The sequence below is a fragment of the Grammomys surdaster genome, unplaced genomic scaffold, assembly GCF_004785775.1.
Source record: "Grammomys surdaster isolate TR1022 unplaced genomic scaffold, NIH_TR_1.0 63, whole genome shotgun sequence".
Taxonomy (NCBI): Eukaryota; Metazoa; Chordata; class Mammalia; order Rodentia; family Muridae; genus Grammomys; species Grammomys surdaster.
In genome coordinates, this window is record NW_021604565.1 from 12,211,136 (window position 1) to 12,225,022 (window position 13,887).

The 13,887-nt window shown below is 47.9% G+C and overlaps 1 protein-coding gene across 2 annotated transcripts; it reads left to right on the top strand.

The window, feature by feature from the left end:
* Nucleotides 1-2,204: 2,204 nt before the first annotated feature.
* Osr2 (odd-skipped related transciption factor 2) lies at nt 2,205-9,384 on the top strand. Of its 2 annotated transcripts, none has more exons than XM_028767580.1 (4): nt 2,205-2,575; nt 6,268-7,033; nt 8,002-8,101; nt 8,819-9,384. In XM_028767580.1, the coding sequence occupies exons 2-4, from the start codon at nt 6,378-6,380 to the stop codon at nt 8,999-9,001; spliced, it is 939 nt and encodes a 312-aa protein (XP_028623413.1). In that variant the 5' UTR covers nt 2,205-2,575; nt 6,268-6,377; the 3' UTR covers nt 9,002-9,384. The 2 variants fall into 2 exon arrangements, with proteins under 2 accessions (XP_028623413.1, XP_028623423.1); XM_028767590.1 differs by having other exon boundaries at nt 8,901-9,384.
* The last annotated feature ends 4,503 nt before the right edge of the window (nt 9,385-13,887 follow it).

The window sequence follows — 13,887 nt, forward strand, 5'->3', positions numbered from 1 at the left end:
TCTCAATGCATGCGAACTTGGGGGTCCCCGAGGTCTGAGCGCGGAGAAGTTTGGATCCCCAGCGGCCTAGAGAAGCTGCGGTGCTGCGCGCTCGGCTGCAGGCTGCAGGCTGCACTGGCTGCACTGGCTGCACCTGCCCGTGCCCGCTGCAGCGCTCAGGCCGCTGGGCCCCGCAGGGCCGCGCTGCTACCTGCAAAGGCGCTCGGACTCCTCCCTACCTTTCTCCAGCCCCGGCTGAGCTTGGGCTGGGTTAGCCCAGATTTCTTCACAGGCTGAGAAGCGCGAGGTAAACGTGTTTACAGTAAGACCCTGGCTCGGGGGTGGGGGGTATCGGAAAGGAGTGATACAGCTAGTGGGGAGTTACCAATTTTGTCTACCCCACGGGAAAAGCGGGCGGTTCAGTACTCAGTCCACACGGGTCGTGAAGGTGCGAAGCCTGCTTCTGCAGAAGTTGCCTCCACTTTAGTGAAAGGGAACTAGAAAGCACAGTCTCAGAGCTCAGGTCACCACCCGGTGCGGATATGTCCTAGGGGGTCTGAATGAAGAGAAAGTTCCCTCCAGTTCTCTAAATTGAGAAAGGCTGTGGAAGGAATGAGGTGGTTGGAGAGAAGGAACCGCAGGCATCCTGGGAGCTGAGACTCAGGACCAAGCGCTAAAATGAAAGCACCCTTCTGGAACTCACTCGAGAAAGGGTTTTTTTAAAACCCCTCTTCTTCCTAGGAGTTTTTCTACGTCCAGGCTGTTCATCAGCTTTATTCTGAAGTAGCTAAGCCCTACAGGATATTGAACACTCGAGTCTCTGTCCCAGGCTCACTTTGTAATCCTTGCAAACCTACAACTGGTGAAGATGATCTGCTATTCCTGAATTATGTTTTACCAAAGAAACGAAAATTTATATTCACCTTGACAAAAATAAAATAAAAAGGCTTTTACCTTAATGAGATCGTTTCCGTGGAGTCTGCCTGCCTCTCTGCTTAGTCTTTGATGGCTCGTAGCTTTCTGCTTACACCTCTCCGATTCCCCACGCAGTTGAAGTTATTATACTTGTCCTTTGAGGGGGTGACCGAAAAGCATCTTTTGGCGAAACACGTTTGAATTGTACAGTTTCTTTATAAGATCTATGCTTCTGCAAGCACCGGCTAAAGTGTCCTCAGATGGTTCGGGACTAGCGACGGTTTGCTTAATTCTGTTTGGGCGCATTGCATCCAAAACACTGCTTGAAACGAATCTTGTTGTTCCCGGCCTCTCTTCAAGAGGGGCTGGGATGCCCTCTCATTTACACGCTCACAAAACCAAATCTTCAGGAGAACTAGGAAACTTAACAGTACACGTCAAATTCAATCAGTTTTCCTGGCGGCTGAACAATGAACTCAATTTTTGCTGAGAATGAAGATAATGCACATTTTGGGGCACTGGAATAGTCTTTTCCTAAAATTTAAAAATGATTGTTCTTCACCCATTCCAGATGGGCACATTATTGTTTGCCAATGGATTGCAGATGCCCAGTCCTTTGCCCAAGTTGGTTAACTGCTTATGAAATGTGCATTAGCTGATTAAAGCTCGGATATTGGAAGAAATTTCTTCTGGAACATTCCAGATGTCTCTGCACTAATTATGAAACTAGTCAATTGTCACCTTCATAAACAAACTTCGTTTTGAAAACAGAGGAAACCAGACTACACATATACCCATAATTGACCAAAAGTATGGGCAGAACTGTTTTACATCGGAGGAGGGGCGGTATGTGCTGGAAAACAAAATCTAAAACTGATAGCTTTGGCCCTTTGAAGCAGATGGTCTTATTAAACGTGTTAAGACGTGTAAATGACGCCAGCAGCTAACCAAGTAAAAGTACAAAAATGCCCTTTGGACTTCTCCGCGGACTCGGAAGAGCAAAGACCCAGTAGTTGAGCTTCAAACAGTGTAAGGAAAGTGTCATCCAAAAAGAGGGGATGGGCGTTGTCTTTGTGTGGGGTTTGAATTGAGTCACCTTGGGCTCTGTGTCTGGGTTAACTGGGAAACCTCAAGCAAACCTGCGCCTTTAAGACTCAGTTGCTATCCAAACACAAGTAAACAGAGTGGACCATTAGCGGGCGCCGGGCGTGGAGGCGGAGCCTGGGTCCTGCAGCCCCGCTCCTCAGCGGGACGCCCGCCGCGAGGGGAGGCGGGGCCGCTACTAAAGCCTTGGACTCCCCGCCAGGGGCAGCCTGGGGCGGGACGCGGGCTGGGACGCAGCTCAGCGCGCTCGCTGCCGGAGGGTGATGGCCCTGCAGGGCTGCGGGCTCCGACTTTACCCGCAGTCCGCGGCGAGAAACTGGCCCAGGCACCGGGATCTTGGCGAGCGCTGAGCACTCATCCAGAGCACGTTCTTTCTTTACACATCTCGCCTCCACGGCCTGCCGAAGACCAAGTACCGCTGTCGCTTTCGCTCCCCCAGATCATGTCCTCAGTTCCCGGGACAGCGCTCCGAAAAAGAAGTTCGCCCAGTTTGGACCTCATGACCTTTCCAAGCTGTGTGTCCTGCTGCCCGGACCTAGTCTGAACCGCGCTGCCCAGGCAGACATCGGGTCTGGCGGTGAGTGTCCTTTCCCGGGTCAGGCTGTAGCCTTCCAAAGAAAGGGAGGGATGTGGGTGCTCAGGGGGCGCCCAGGTTCTCAGTCTGGAGCGCTACAAGTTCAGAGAATGAAAGGCAGCCCTGCAGACCCTAGTCCCGGGCCTCGTGTTCTGGCTTCCTCGGTTCCCGCACGGGACTCCCAGCTAATACATTCAGTCGTACTTTTGTGTGCTGCCCCTTAGTTTGGTTTTGGTAGATTTATGCATTCGGCAAGATTTAGAAAGGCCGATCGCCGTACTTTGTGGCCAGATCCCATCACCCCGTGATACTGCTCCCCTGCTCTAGAAAGCCGGGATCCACGCTTCCTACTGCAGCTCCCGCCCGCAGCACGGAAGGGCCGGGACACACGGTGCAGTCAAGCCAGCGACTCCGAAGGCGCTTTTCACAGGGGAATAGTTCAGTCGTAGGTGATTATTTTTTCCAACTATGTGCTGGCTTCTTGCTTTTCCTCCCGCTCCTGTCTTCGCTCAGAGGCCAGCAGGCAAGCTCCTCCGGAGCTGAGACTCTTGGGTTGTCGAGAAATAGCTCGGAATGGAGTCACGGCTGTAGGAAGGAGGCAGGTCAAGGTGTTTGTGGAGGCGGCGACGCTGAATCGGTCTCCCCACCTGTGAGCAGAGAACAAAAGAGCACTGGCTGCTCCCGAAGCGAAACTGGTTACAAACAGCAACTTTCTCTGCTCCACAAACTCTAGTCTTGAACAGAACAAGAAAATGACACCGGGAGGGAGGGAGCAGAGACAAACCCAGATTATGCGGAAGGCATCTTAATTTAATTAACTCTTTGGGAAGGCAGAGGCACAGGAAAGGGGCAGGAACTCCGTGCCCCCCCCCCAACTTGATCAAGTTCTCCTCCCCTACCATGATTTTAGATCTCTTTCTTCTATAGCTCTCTGGCTTATATACAATTCTGTTGTGTTTCAACTGAAATTCAGTGAACATACCCAATCATCCATCTGTCATTTATCTCAGAAGTCAATACAGCTAGCAAATGACCCAAACGGTATTTTTTTTTTAGATATTTCACTGTAACTTCGCTGTTGCCAACGATTGGATATTCTTTATCAAATTATCAGGAACCCTATGTTCTCCAGTGTTTTTAAAATTTTAGCAAACTGAAATTAATATGTACAACTAACTCTCCTTTGCTGACAGCCAGTGAAACTAAATCTTACAAAATGTCTAACATGCCTGGGAATTCCACTGAAAACCGATGAAAGAAATGCAGCTTTATCTCCATTGAACCGTTTATGACTTTTCATGGTCTAAATTTCCCTCCTCGCAAAATTAAAAGTAACCAGTGATCCGAAACATGCTGGTGGAGCGATGGCAGCACAGGACACGCAGTTAGTGAGATGGAATATGCACGCAGCCCCAACAAAACGAAAGTATCCTAGATCTATGAGTTGACTTACGGGATAGTTTGTCATACATTGCTAGCGACTAAACAGGAGAATGGGAATCTGAAATCCCTGGTCATTTATGTTTGGTAGGTGTTTGGGGGTGTTCTATTTGTAAAGGGATTTCAGAGGACACATTGGCTTGTCCTTCCTTTGCCAGATGACTCTTCCTTGCAAATAAAGCAAACTTTCTATGAAGTGGCATTTTGGGACTAACAGAAATTATAAAAGTCTCGTTTCTGCAGTATAAATTATTGGGAGGAAGAGAGTGGCACTCAGGTCTCTGCAGACAGAATTAAGATTGTGACCTTTATGGCAAAGTTCACTTGAAGCATTTGGAGTAAAAAATATCTATTTTGATAGTCGTTCTGTCGATCAACACGGCCACGCTGCCACCTCCGCCTATGCTGAGGATCGTGCATGCCTCCTCATTTATTTCTAAGAAATCTAGTCTGGGAATAAACCCAAATAATCATTTCCTCTCGATGCAGGAAGAGAGGCTGCTTTTCCACACTATGGGGAAATGGTTTGACTCTGGAAAACCCTCATTACCTATGGAGACGGAAATAAAGATGAAATTTACTGTTTTTAATTAAAGAGAAAACAATCGGTGATGTTAATAGAACCTTCCTCCCTACACACACACACACACACACACACACACACGCACACACTCCATAGGAGAGTTCAGTGTCGCCGCTGAACAACAGTGAATAGTGATTTGTGTGGTGGGAAAGTTATTACTAATGGGAGGTTACAGTTTCGGTTGAATGCTCTGACTGAGACCCTCCGACTGTTACACACTTCTCATTAACTCCCAGCCTGAACTCCCAGACCACATACCACTAGGCAGAAGCAGTTCGTTAATAAATCTCTTGTCTCCAAACTGTTCCAAACAGCGGAGAAAGGTGGGGGACCACGGAAGCAGCTACTTTCAGCCTTGGCAGAGTGCTGTGCCATAGCGCAGCCCCTAAACCCAAACACCACTTCTTGTTGTTTGTAGGGTAGAAATTTCGGTACAGAAAGGACTACTAGGTGGGCAGGGAGAGCCAGACAGGCCTTAGCACCCTCCTGCCTGCTCCGAAACCTCAGGTGTCCCGGTGTTAGCGGTGCCTTTGGCCGGCTTTCTTCCTTGCTCGGCCAAGTTCTCAGCTCTAAACCCTGCACCTGGGAGGCCACCCTAGGCGGTGCTGCCAGAACTTGCTTATAAAAAGGGGTAGGCTGTGGGAGACTGTGGGCCCACTGAGAACGCAGATGAGGTGCTCAAGGGATCCTAGGTTGCCCCGGTGGACACGAGCAGCAGGCTGCACGTAGCCTAGGCCTCATAGTATGCAAGGACACCCCCCACCCCACCCCGCCGCCGCCCTGCAGTTCCTTTCCTTGGCCTCCTCCCGGATGCTCACTCCTTTCCGCTGCTCCTAAGGCCTCCTGGCGGTGCCAGATCAGGAACAGCCCCCTTTTTCTGAGATCCTAGCGCTCGGTTTGGGATAAGAGAGTTCCAGACTCAGAGATTCGGCATCCTCACCCCGGGGAACCAGGCTGGAGTCTGAGCCACCTGGAAGGGATTTTGGTAGGGGGTGGGAGGAGAGGCAGCCACTGAGAAGAAGGGGTGAGTCCAAGCTGAACCCGGCCCCCGAGGTGTCACTTTCCCTTCCTGTGGGCCCGTCACTTCTGATAAATGGGAGTAAGGCAGAAGAGGGAAAAAGAAAACCAGTGAGGTCAGCTAGAAGAGAAGCGAAGCCTTGCTAGGGCCCGGGGGGACGTAGTGCTCCGGGTAAGCGCGGGAAAGGCGACCTGAGTGGGACACCGCTTGGGGAGAAGCCACACATGTGGATCGAACCAGGCCTTCGGGTCCCGGATCGGAACCACAACCTGCGGTGCCCCAGGGAGCTGGCAAGCTCCGAGCGACAGCAGCTGGCTCTGCAGCCTGTGGGCCTTGACCTCTCAGCCCTCATGATTTCCCCTCCCAAGTGGATGCGGGACACAGGGGTCCAGACTGGTGCAGCACCAGAGCCCCCTGCCCGCCTTTCTTTCCCCGGGCGGAGCCCCTTGTCCTGGAACCCGATCTTCCTAGCACCCGCTCGCCCGAGGGCCTCTTGCTGCCCAAGCTCTGGGAATACCGGTACAGATTCGCGGGGCTGATCTTGGAGACTGAGGAGAAGGGAGCTTAAGAGATGTCACAGGCGAGATCGCCCAAGCACTGAAGAGGCTGGTTAATTAATCGTGGTGTCTCCCTCTCTCCCCCGGACATTTTTAGGGCTTCCTCTGCGAGCTGTTGTTTTGGGGGCTTTCCCCCTCACACCCGCCGGCCTCTGAGACCTGGAAGAAAGGGGCGGCTCCCTGCACCCCTCCGGAGCCTTCAGGAAGATGGGGAGCAAGGCCCTGCCAGCTCCCATCCCACTGCACCCCTCGCTGCAGCTCACCAATTACTCCTTCCTGCAGGCAGTGAACACCTTCCCCGCCGCAGTGGACCACCTTCAGGGCCTCTACGGTCTCAGTGCTGTGCAGACCATGCACATGAACCACTGGACGCTGGGGTACCCCAATGTGCACGAGATCACCCGCTCCACCATCACGGAGATGGCGGCTGCGCAGGGCCTCGTGGACGCTCGCTTCCCCTTCCCCGCACTGCCCTTTGCCACCCACCTGTTCCACCCCAAGCAGGGGGCCATTGCCCACGTCCTCCCAGCCTTACACAAGGATCGGCCCCGTTTTGACTTTGCCAACTTGGCGGTGGCCGCCACTCAAGAAGATCCGCCTAAAATGGGAGACCTGAGCAAGCTGAGCCCGGGTCTGGGGAGCCCCATCTCGGGCCTCAGCAAACTGACTCCGGACAGAAAGCCCTCCCGAGGGAGATTGCCCTCCAAAACGAAAAAGGAGTTTATCTGCAAGTTTTGCGGCAGACACTTTACCAAATCGTACAATTTGCTCATTCACGAGAGGACCCACACGGACGAGAGGCCGTACACCTGTGACATCTGCCACAAGGCGTTTCGGAGGCAAGATCACCTACGGGATCACAGGTGAGGCGGGGGACGATGGGAAGGTGAATCGGCCCATGAAATGTCCTATTAGATATTCCAAGTGTCACTAAAACCCTCTCTATTATAGAATGCTCATCCAAACCCCTCCCAAAGCTGCCTCAGTGACCCCAGCCTATTTACCTTTTCCCGCAGCCTGCCGCCGGCTGCTGCATTCTTTGGGACGAGAAAGGTCCTTCCTCTGTCTTTGAGCAGGAAAAATCTGGCCTGGGAGTCAGTAATTTTGTTTCCTCTGAGTCGGCCTTAGTACTGAGTGAGAAAAGGCTGCGGGTGGGGCATTCATTCCAGCTGTATGGGTGGGCGAAGAGCACAGGTTTGGGCTGCTGTGGCGCCATTTCCAGAGAATCTCCCCGATTTACTGACTTTTACCCCCGCCCCAACATACCTACCGAGTGCCCTGGAGCTCGGAGTTTCTTATTCTTTGTGAGGGTCTCGAGTCATTGTATTTAGAAACACCTCCCATATTACTTTCACACCTTGAATTAGTAAAGGACAACGGATTAAAAAATTGCCACTGTGTGGAGGTTTCACCTAAATCTACCTGTGACTTCTGAGGTGGGACTCCATCCTGGAGGCAATGAAGTGATTCTCAAAAATCACTCCCCTCCCCCACAACCCCCAGCCTTGCCTTCCGTCTTAAGTTGGCCATTTTAAGGCCCAGAGAAAACCCCGATGGTCTAGAAGGGCTTTCTGTGCTGCGTTTTGAGCTCCAGAAACTTGCCAGAGAGGGCGGTCAAGTGAACATTGTAGCCAGACTGCCCGTGAATGTTTCGAGGAGTCTGTTAGTTGAGGTTAACCATAAACAGAATTACACGGAAAATCTAAAAACAACATAAATAATAGAAATTCAGTTTTCTTTGCCCTCTCAAAATTTCGTTGGAGAAATTGTGGAAAGGAAATCCTAAACCACGGGGATGATCATCTCAATGAAACCTTGTATTGATTTTCAGGTATATCCATTCCAAAGAAAAGCCCTTCAAATGTCAGGAATGTGGGAAAGGATTTTGTCAATCTAGAACTCTAGCAGTTCACAAAACTTTACATATGCAGGTAAGTTTATTTTCTTCTTTCAAAAGTGAGCGCTTCCCTTTTACCATTATAGCTTTACACAAAATGACCAAGGCAGGGATGTCTCTTTAATGGCTCTTTTTAGACTAGCTTTCTGGGGTTGGAGAGAAGTAACACTTGTTTTTTAAATATAAAATTAACATTATGTAACATAAAGAATGTTTCTTAATGAACAGCTCAGCCGATTAATAATAAATCCTAATGTTAGTATTTTATATATTTTTTCATCCCATCTATTTTGCGTTTAAAACTTCCGTGTTTGGGAGGAAATAAAGGTAATTTTGACAGTGAAGTCATGGTGAAATCCCATATGCTGTCTTTACGGGGCCTCATAATTTGTAGCTTTCAAGATATAAAGGAATAGTTTAATTTTCCAGCAAACAGGAGCTTCATTCCACGGAAGAGTGTGGTTCCTTATGAGAGGATTAGCCACCCTCCCCCGCCCCCCGCCCTTGACGCGGCGGTGAAATACGTGGCCCACCGAGGTGGTCTTATCGGTGCAATCGGGCCTCTGCGGGTGCTTGCACGTGTGATTCACGATTGGCGGATTAGAAGCACAGATCTGTCCCTGCAGGTCCCCTCTTTTGTTGTCGCGAACTTGTTATTTTAAGGCTTGATACGGATAAGACAGAAACTGTTGAGGAGGGTGCCGTGGTGGTGTGAAGGATTAATCCTTTGCCTTGCTTCACATCTGAACAGGAATCTCCACACAAATGTCCCACATGTGGAAGAACCTTTAATCAGAGAAGTAATCTGAAAACTCACCTTCTCACCCATACAGACATCAAGCCCTACAGCTGCGAGCGGTGCGGCAAAGTGTTCAGGCGAAACTGTGATCTGCGGCGGCACAGCCTGACTCACACCCCGCGGCAGAACTTCTAGCGAAGCCCAGAATCTGTCCTGTGCGGCCCCGGCTCCCCCCCCCCCCCACTTCTCCAAACCTCCCACCCCAGGGGCCCATCCCCAACCTGGTTGACCCCAGCTCTTCCCTGCCTGCATCTGCACCTGCAGTTCCAGGGAGTTAACTGTTCTTCTGAGGACTGAGAACTCTCTAGAAAGCCACACACTACCCCCTTCCAAACCAGCATGTGCTAGATCCTTGTAGATATTCACGGCTCATTTTAGAGCTCTGTATATAATGTCGCGGGTCTTCGTCCTGTTGTTCTGTCTGGTTTTGTATCTTGTTGGATGCATCTAGACATGGAAAACGAAAACCAAATTTATCTTTAAAGACTGTATTTTCAAAAATAAAACCTCTTGATTCAGCGCTTCTTGAGATCCATCTTGCTAGCCAATCCCCGTGGGTTCTGGAGGAGTGAACAACCCCTGAAGACTCAATGGAGAGGATTTTCTTTATTCCTAGGTTTTAAAAACAGGACTTCCAGTTCTCTTAATAAAATTTGAGTACCTCCCCCCTTTTGTACAGTGGCATTTTGAAATGGGATCGTGCCCTTCTCTTTCTTTCAAATACATAAAATTGAACAGCCTTGGGGTCTTATCCTCTTGTGTATTCCAGTCTCCTTTGTTTATGAAGTTTACTCCTATAGGTAAGTATACTATAGTAACCATTGCCGATAACACACTGTCACACCCTTGAAAGGCCCCATATCGAGAAACACAACTAGGGGAGAGAAGGAAGCTTCGTGTTCTGGAAGAAGTCCTTGACCTGTTGTTGAAGTTTATGGTGGGCAACTTTTCCTACTATTAGACTTTGAACATTGTGATTTCTCACTATAAACACAGACTTTATCCTGCCTTCAGGGAATGAATATAAAACTCTCCTGCAGAACAGGAAGATACTGAGGATGGGGAAAGAGGAGGAAGGAGGGAGAAACTACTTAGTTGTGTTTGCACACAATATTTCTCTCCAAGGGTGGAGATCAATTCTGTCAGAAGGTTAGGATTTCTCCACAAAGCAAAGGGAGTGAGGTCACTGGCTGAGCCTTGCCCTTGGGAAAATGTCAAGTGTAGGCTGCTCCATGTAAAGAGCTTGCAGTAGGCACATGTTAACCTTCCAAGCACTTCAGTGTTTCCCAAGTAGGTCTGGAGCACAGGATACTAGGACAGTGACAGTCCTGAAGTTGGTAGGATTTGGTGGGAGGCTCTGCTGAGGAGGTAAACAGCAGTATGTTGCCAACTGGCAGGGAAATGACCCAATTTAGAGAACATCTGTGGAACCTGTGGCCCAGTGGCCCAGTAGGCAGTCATACACAGTTTAGTACTGAGTAACAGGCCGGATTAGGCACTCTCAGCTTTCCTTTTAAAAGTATATTATTTGTGCAAGGATGGCTTGTCTAACCTTCAGGGGCTAGCAAGCAACATGTCCCTTCTTTGTTTGATACCTTAAGATCCTCCAGAATAATAGATGGGAATTTGAAGATAAGATTTAAAATTTCTCACTAATGCCTGTTTGATATCACTTTCCAGAAGGTTTCAAAGCATTTCAGATTCATCCCTAAGGGAGCTAGATGAAAGTCATGGTTGTATCTCACAGGGTTCAGTTCTCTACAGCAGAGTGTTTCCTCACCTGTCTGTTTGGCTAACACAACACAAACGCATCTTCAGCAAGCCTTCACTAGAAAGGATCAGGAATGAAGTGTTCTCTCTCTGTCTCTCTCTCTCTGTCTCTCTCTGTCTCTCTCTGTCTCTCTCTCTCTCTCTCTGTCTCTGTCTCTCTCTCTGTCTCTCTCTCTCTCTGTCTCTCTCTGTCTCTCTCTCTGTCTCTCTGTCTCTGTCTCTGTCTCTCTCTCTCTGTCTCTCTCTCTCGCCCCCTCTCCCTCTCCCTCTCTCTCTTTCCCTCTCCCTCTCTCTCTCTCTCCCTCCCTCCATCTCCCTCCCCCTCCCTGTGTGTGTGTGTGTGTGTGTGTGTGTGTGTGTGTGTGTGTGTATAACTGCTGTTTGTTTTCTTCTGTTTGTACAGAATTAACTCTGTGACCTTTCCTACCCCGGCTCTCTCAAGAGCCTGCCTTGACGTGGAAGATTTGAGTACTTTAGGGTAGGGTTAACATCGACTGTCCCTAGAGAAACCCCCCTAATCTTTCCGCCTTTTTCCATGTAGTCAGACTCACAGCCCCACCCACCCTTACATACTACAAATGTCACAGTCCCACCGTACAGACATCAGCTGAATTAGAAAAGAATGACCCTTGCCCAGAACCAAGAGGCCAGCATGTCCTGGAGGTGCCCATCACAGATGTGTAGATTGATATAGGTTACTGTTTGTTTCCAATTATTCTAGTTAATAAAATAAGATTCATAAGTGAATCTGGAAGCTCAGAAGAGAAAGCCAAGAAGGCAGTTCCTCTTCCCATTCACACACCATTTCAAAAGTCAAGGTCGGCTCACATACGATTCATTCCTTGATTTAACAAATGTTTGTTTCGTGCTTTTCAGTTGCCAAACCTTATGGCAGTTGCCACTGCCTTTTGGTTTCATTTCTGCTATTGTTTTATTTAGAGACAAGGTCTTCCCTGCAGCTCAAGCTGGCCAAGAACTTACTTTGTAGTCCAGACTGGCTTTGCTCCTTCTGTTTCTCCCTCCTGAGTGCTAGGAAGACAGGCACAAGCCACCACACGGCACTTTGCACAGGGTTTTATTATCTATTTTTGTCTTGATGAACCTAGGGGCACATTTTAGTAATCCTGACTACCTAATTTAAAACTCTGTGCAATAGAGCTTAATTTAACAGCTCTTAAGTCCCATGGTCTCCACTCAGGCAGGACCATGCTCTCTGTGTTGCTTGACTCAAAACATTCTTCATGATTCCAGGTGAAATTCTGAATACTTGCTTCCTCTCCAAACTCCGAGGGATTTTTTTTCCCTCCTCTATGGTCAAGTATGCAGGAAATGCATCTTGTGTGGGACACTCTCATAAGACACTGTAGGGACAAGGCACATCCTGTGTCTTAGGAAGTAGAGCTGCTGGGATTTTTTTTCAGTTCAGGGAAGAGTCATTATTTGTGTTTTAGATTAGTCTGTGTTTCCTTACACCCTCGATCAGAGTCAACCTATGAATCAATTGTCTTGGCTAAAGATTCAGAGGAGGAAAGATCACCAGTCATAACCACAATGTAGAAAAAAATCAATGAGCAGCAGTTACAAATGATGATTGAGCTGTGACTATAGTATCTTCTCATGTGTGAGAGCTGAAGAATGTTTCTGAACACTAATTACATTGTAACCAATTGCCTGTGTGGCCCTCTGAGGGAGTTTTAGGTGCTCTCCCCTGCACTTAGCTTTTGCAGGTCGCTGTAGCATAAGCTTATTACTGTAGCAATTAGTGTTATTATTTTGCTATATGTCATTGTATAAGAGAAAAACTTCACAAAATCTAACTCTGAGGCAACTACATATTTTAAAGATCAGCAAATTCAAGTCTAAAATTATAAATAGTTCCAACGACCTCACTGATAATATAAAAACAACACTGGGAATTTCCCCAGTTCATTTTTTAGATTGTGGTATGAACATTTACACTTCTTCTTAAATGTTTACTTGGACACCTCTGTCTCAACTCTGGATGGGCAGCCAGCTCCTGGGAGGTGCTTGGGAAACAGAAGACTGTCAACATGGTGACAACACATCTGGATTTAACACTGTGTAGAAACCACTGCGCATCTTAAAATGAGATGAGTATGGATATGAGTTGCTCTTCTTGTCACCATATAATTTCAATATTGTTGTAACAAGGAAAGAGAACAAAAACGAAACCATGTAATACATTGCAAACACTTGTGTGTTGTGCTGGATTACTTGTATTTACATTTTCCAGTGCTATGTAGAGACTGTATTTCTCAATTTTTCCCTTCTAACATGTCACTTGACACTGATAGCTACTACTGATGACAGCAGTGAGCAATAAAGGGTGTGGAGATGCAGAATGAGTCAGCTCTGATGACCTGAGATAATTCAAGTTCATTCTTGTTTCTTCTCCTCTTTTATTACTTATTGCCTGCACCCTTACACAAACTACCTTATTATCTAAGCTATGTGACTTTTCTTTCTTGAAATGATCCTAAATGAAAATTGATAGTTAAAACAATAAACATTGTAAGTAACCTTAAAAGCCCCCCGCCCCCACACACAAATTAAGTAAATTATACCATATCTGTTATGACGATTTTTTAATTAAAGAAACAGAAAATCTAACTAATAGGGGATTCAACAATAGAAGCCTTTCTTCTATTTCATGAGATGTTTTAAGATGGGATCTAGGGACTTGTAATTTACTGAAGTGACAAGATCATCTTGACTCCGGGTGTACCCATTTTTCTCTTCTTCCATCTTTCCTAGGTAGACTGGGGCTCCCTTCGGGGCCACAAGATGGCTGCAGCAGCTCCAAGCACCATTAATGGTCCATTGTGTCCTCATCAAATTCTAGAGGCAGAAACAGAGGTGATCCCTTCCTGTGTTACTTTTTAAGAACTAAGAGCGTCTCACACAATCTACCTGTAAACCTACTTTTGTCTCTTCTAGTCTGAAAAAAAAAGCCATTTACCCTCAGCCAATCACTAATAAGGAGAACAAAATTATAGCAGGACTGACGACCTAGAAATCATGTTAGTTGATCTTCCCTGAAGCTCAGGACTACAAGAAAAAGAAGAAAGAGAAGGAGTGGGAGGAGAAAGAAGAAGAAGAGAAGGAAGAAGGAAAAGGAGGAGGAAGAGGAGGAGGAGGGGGAGGAGGAAGAGAAAGAAGAGAAAGAGGAAGGGGAGGAAGAGGAGGAGAAGGAGGAGGAGGAAGAGGAAAAGGAGGAGGAGGAGGAAGAG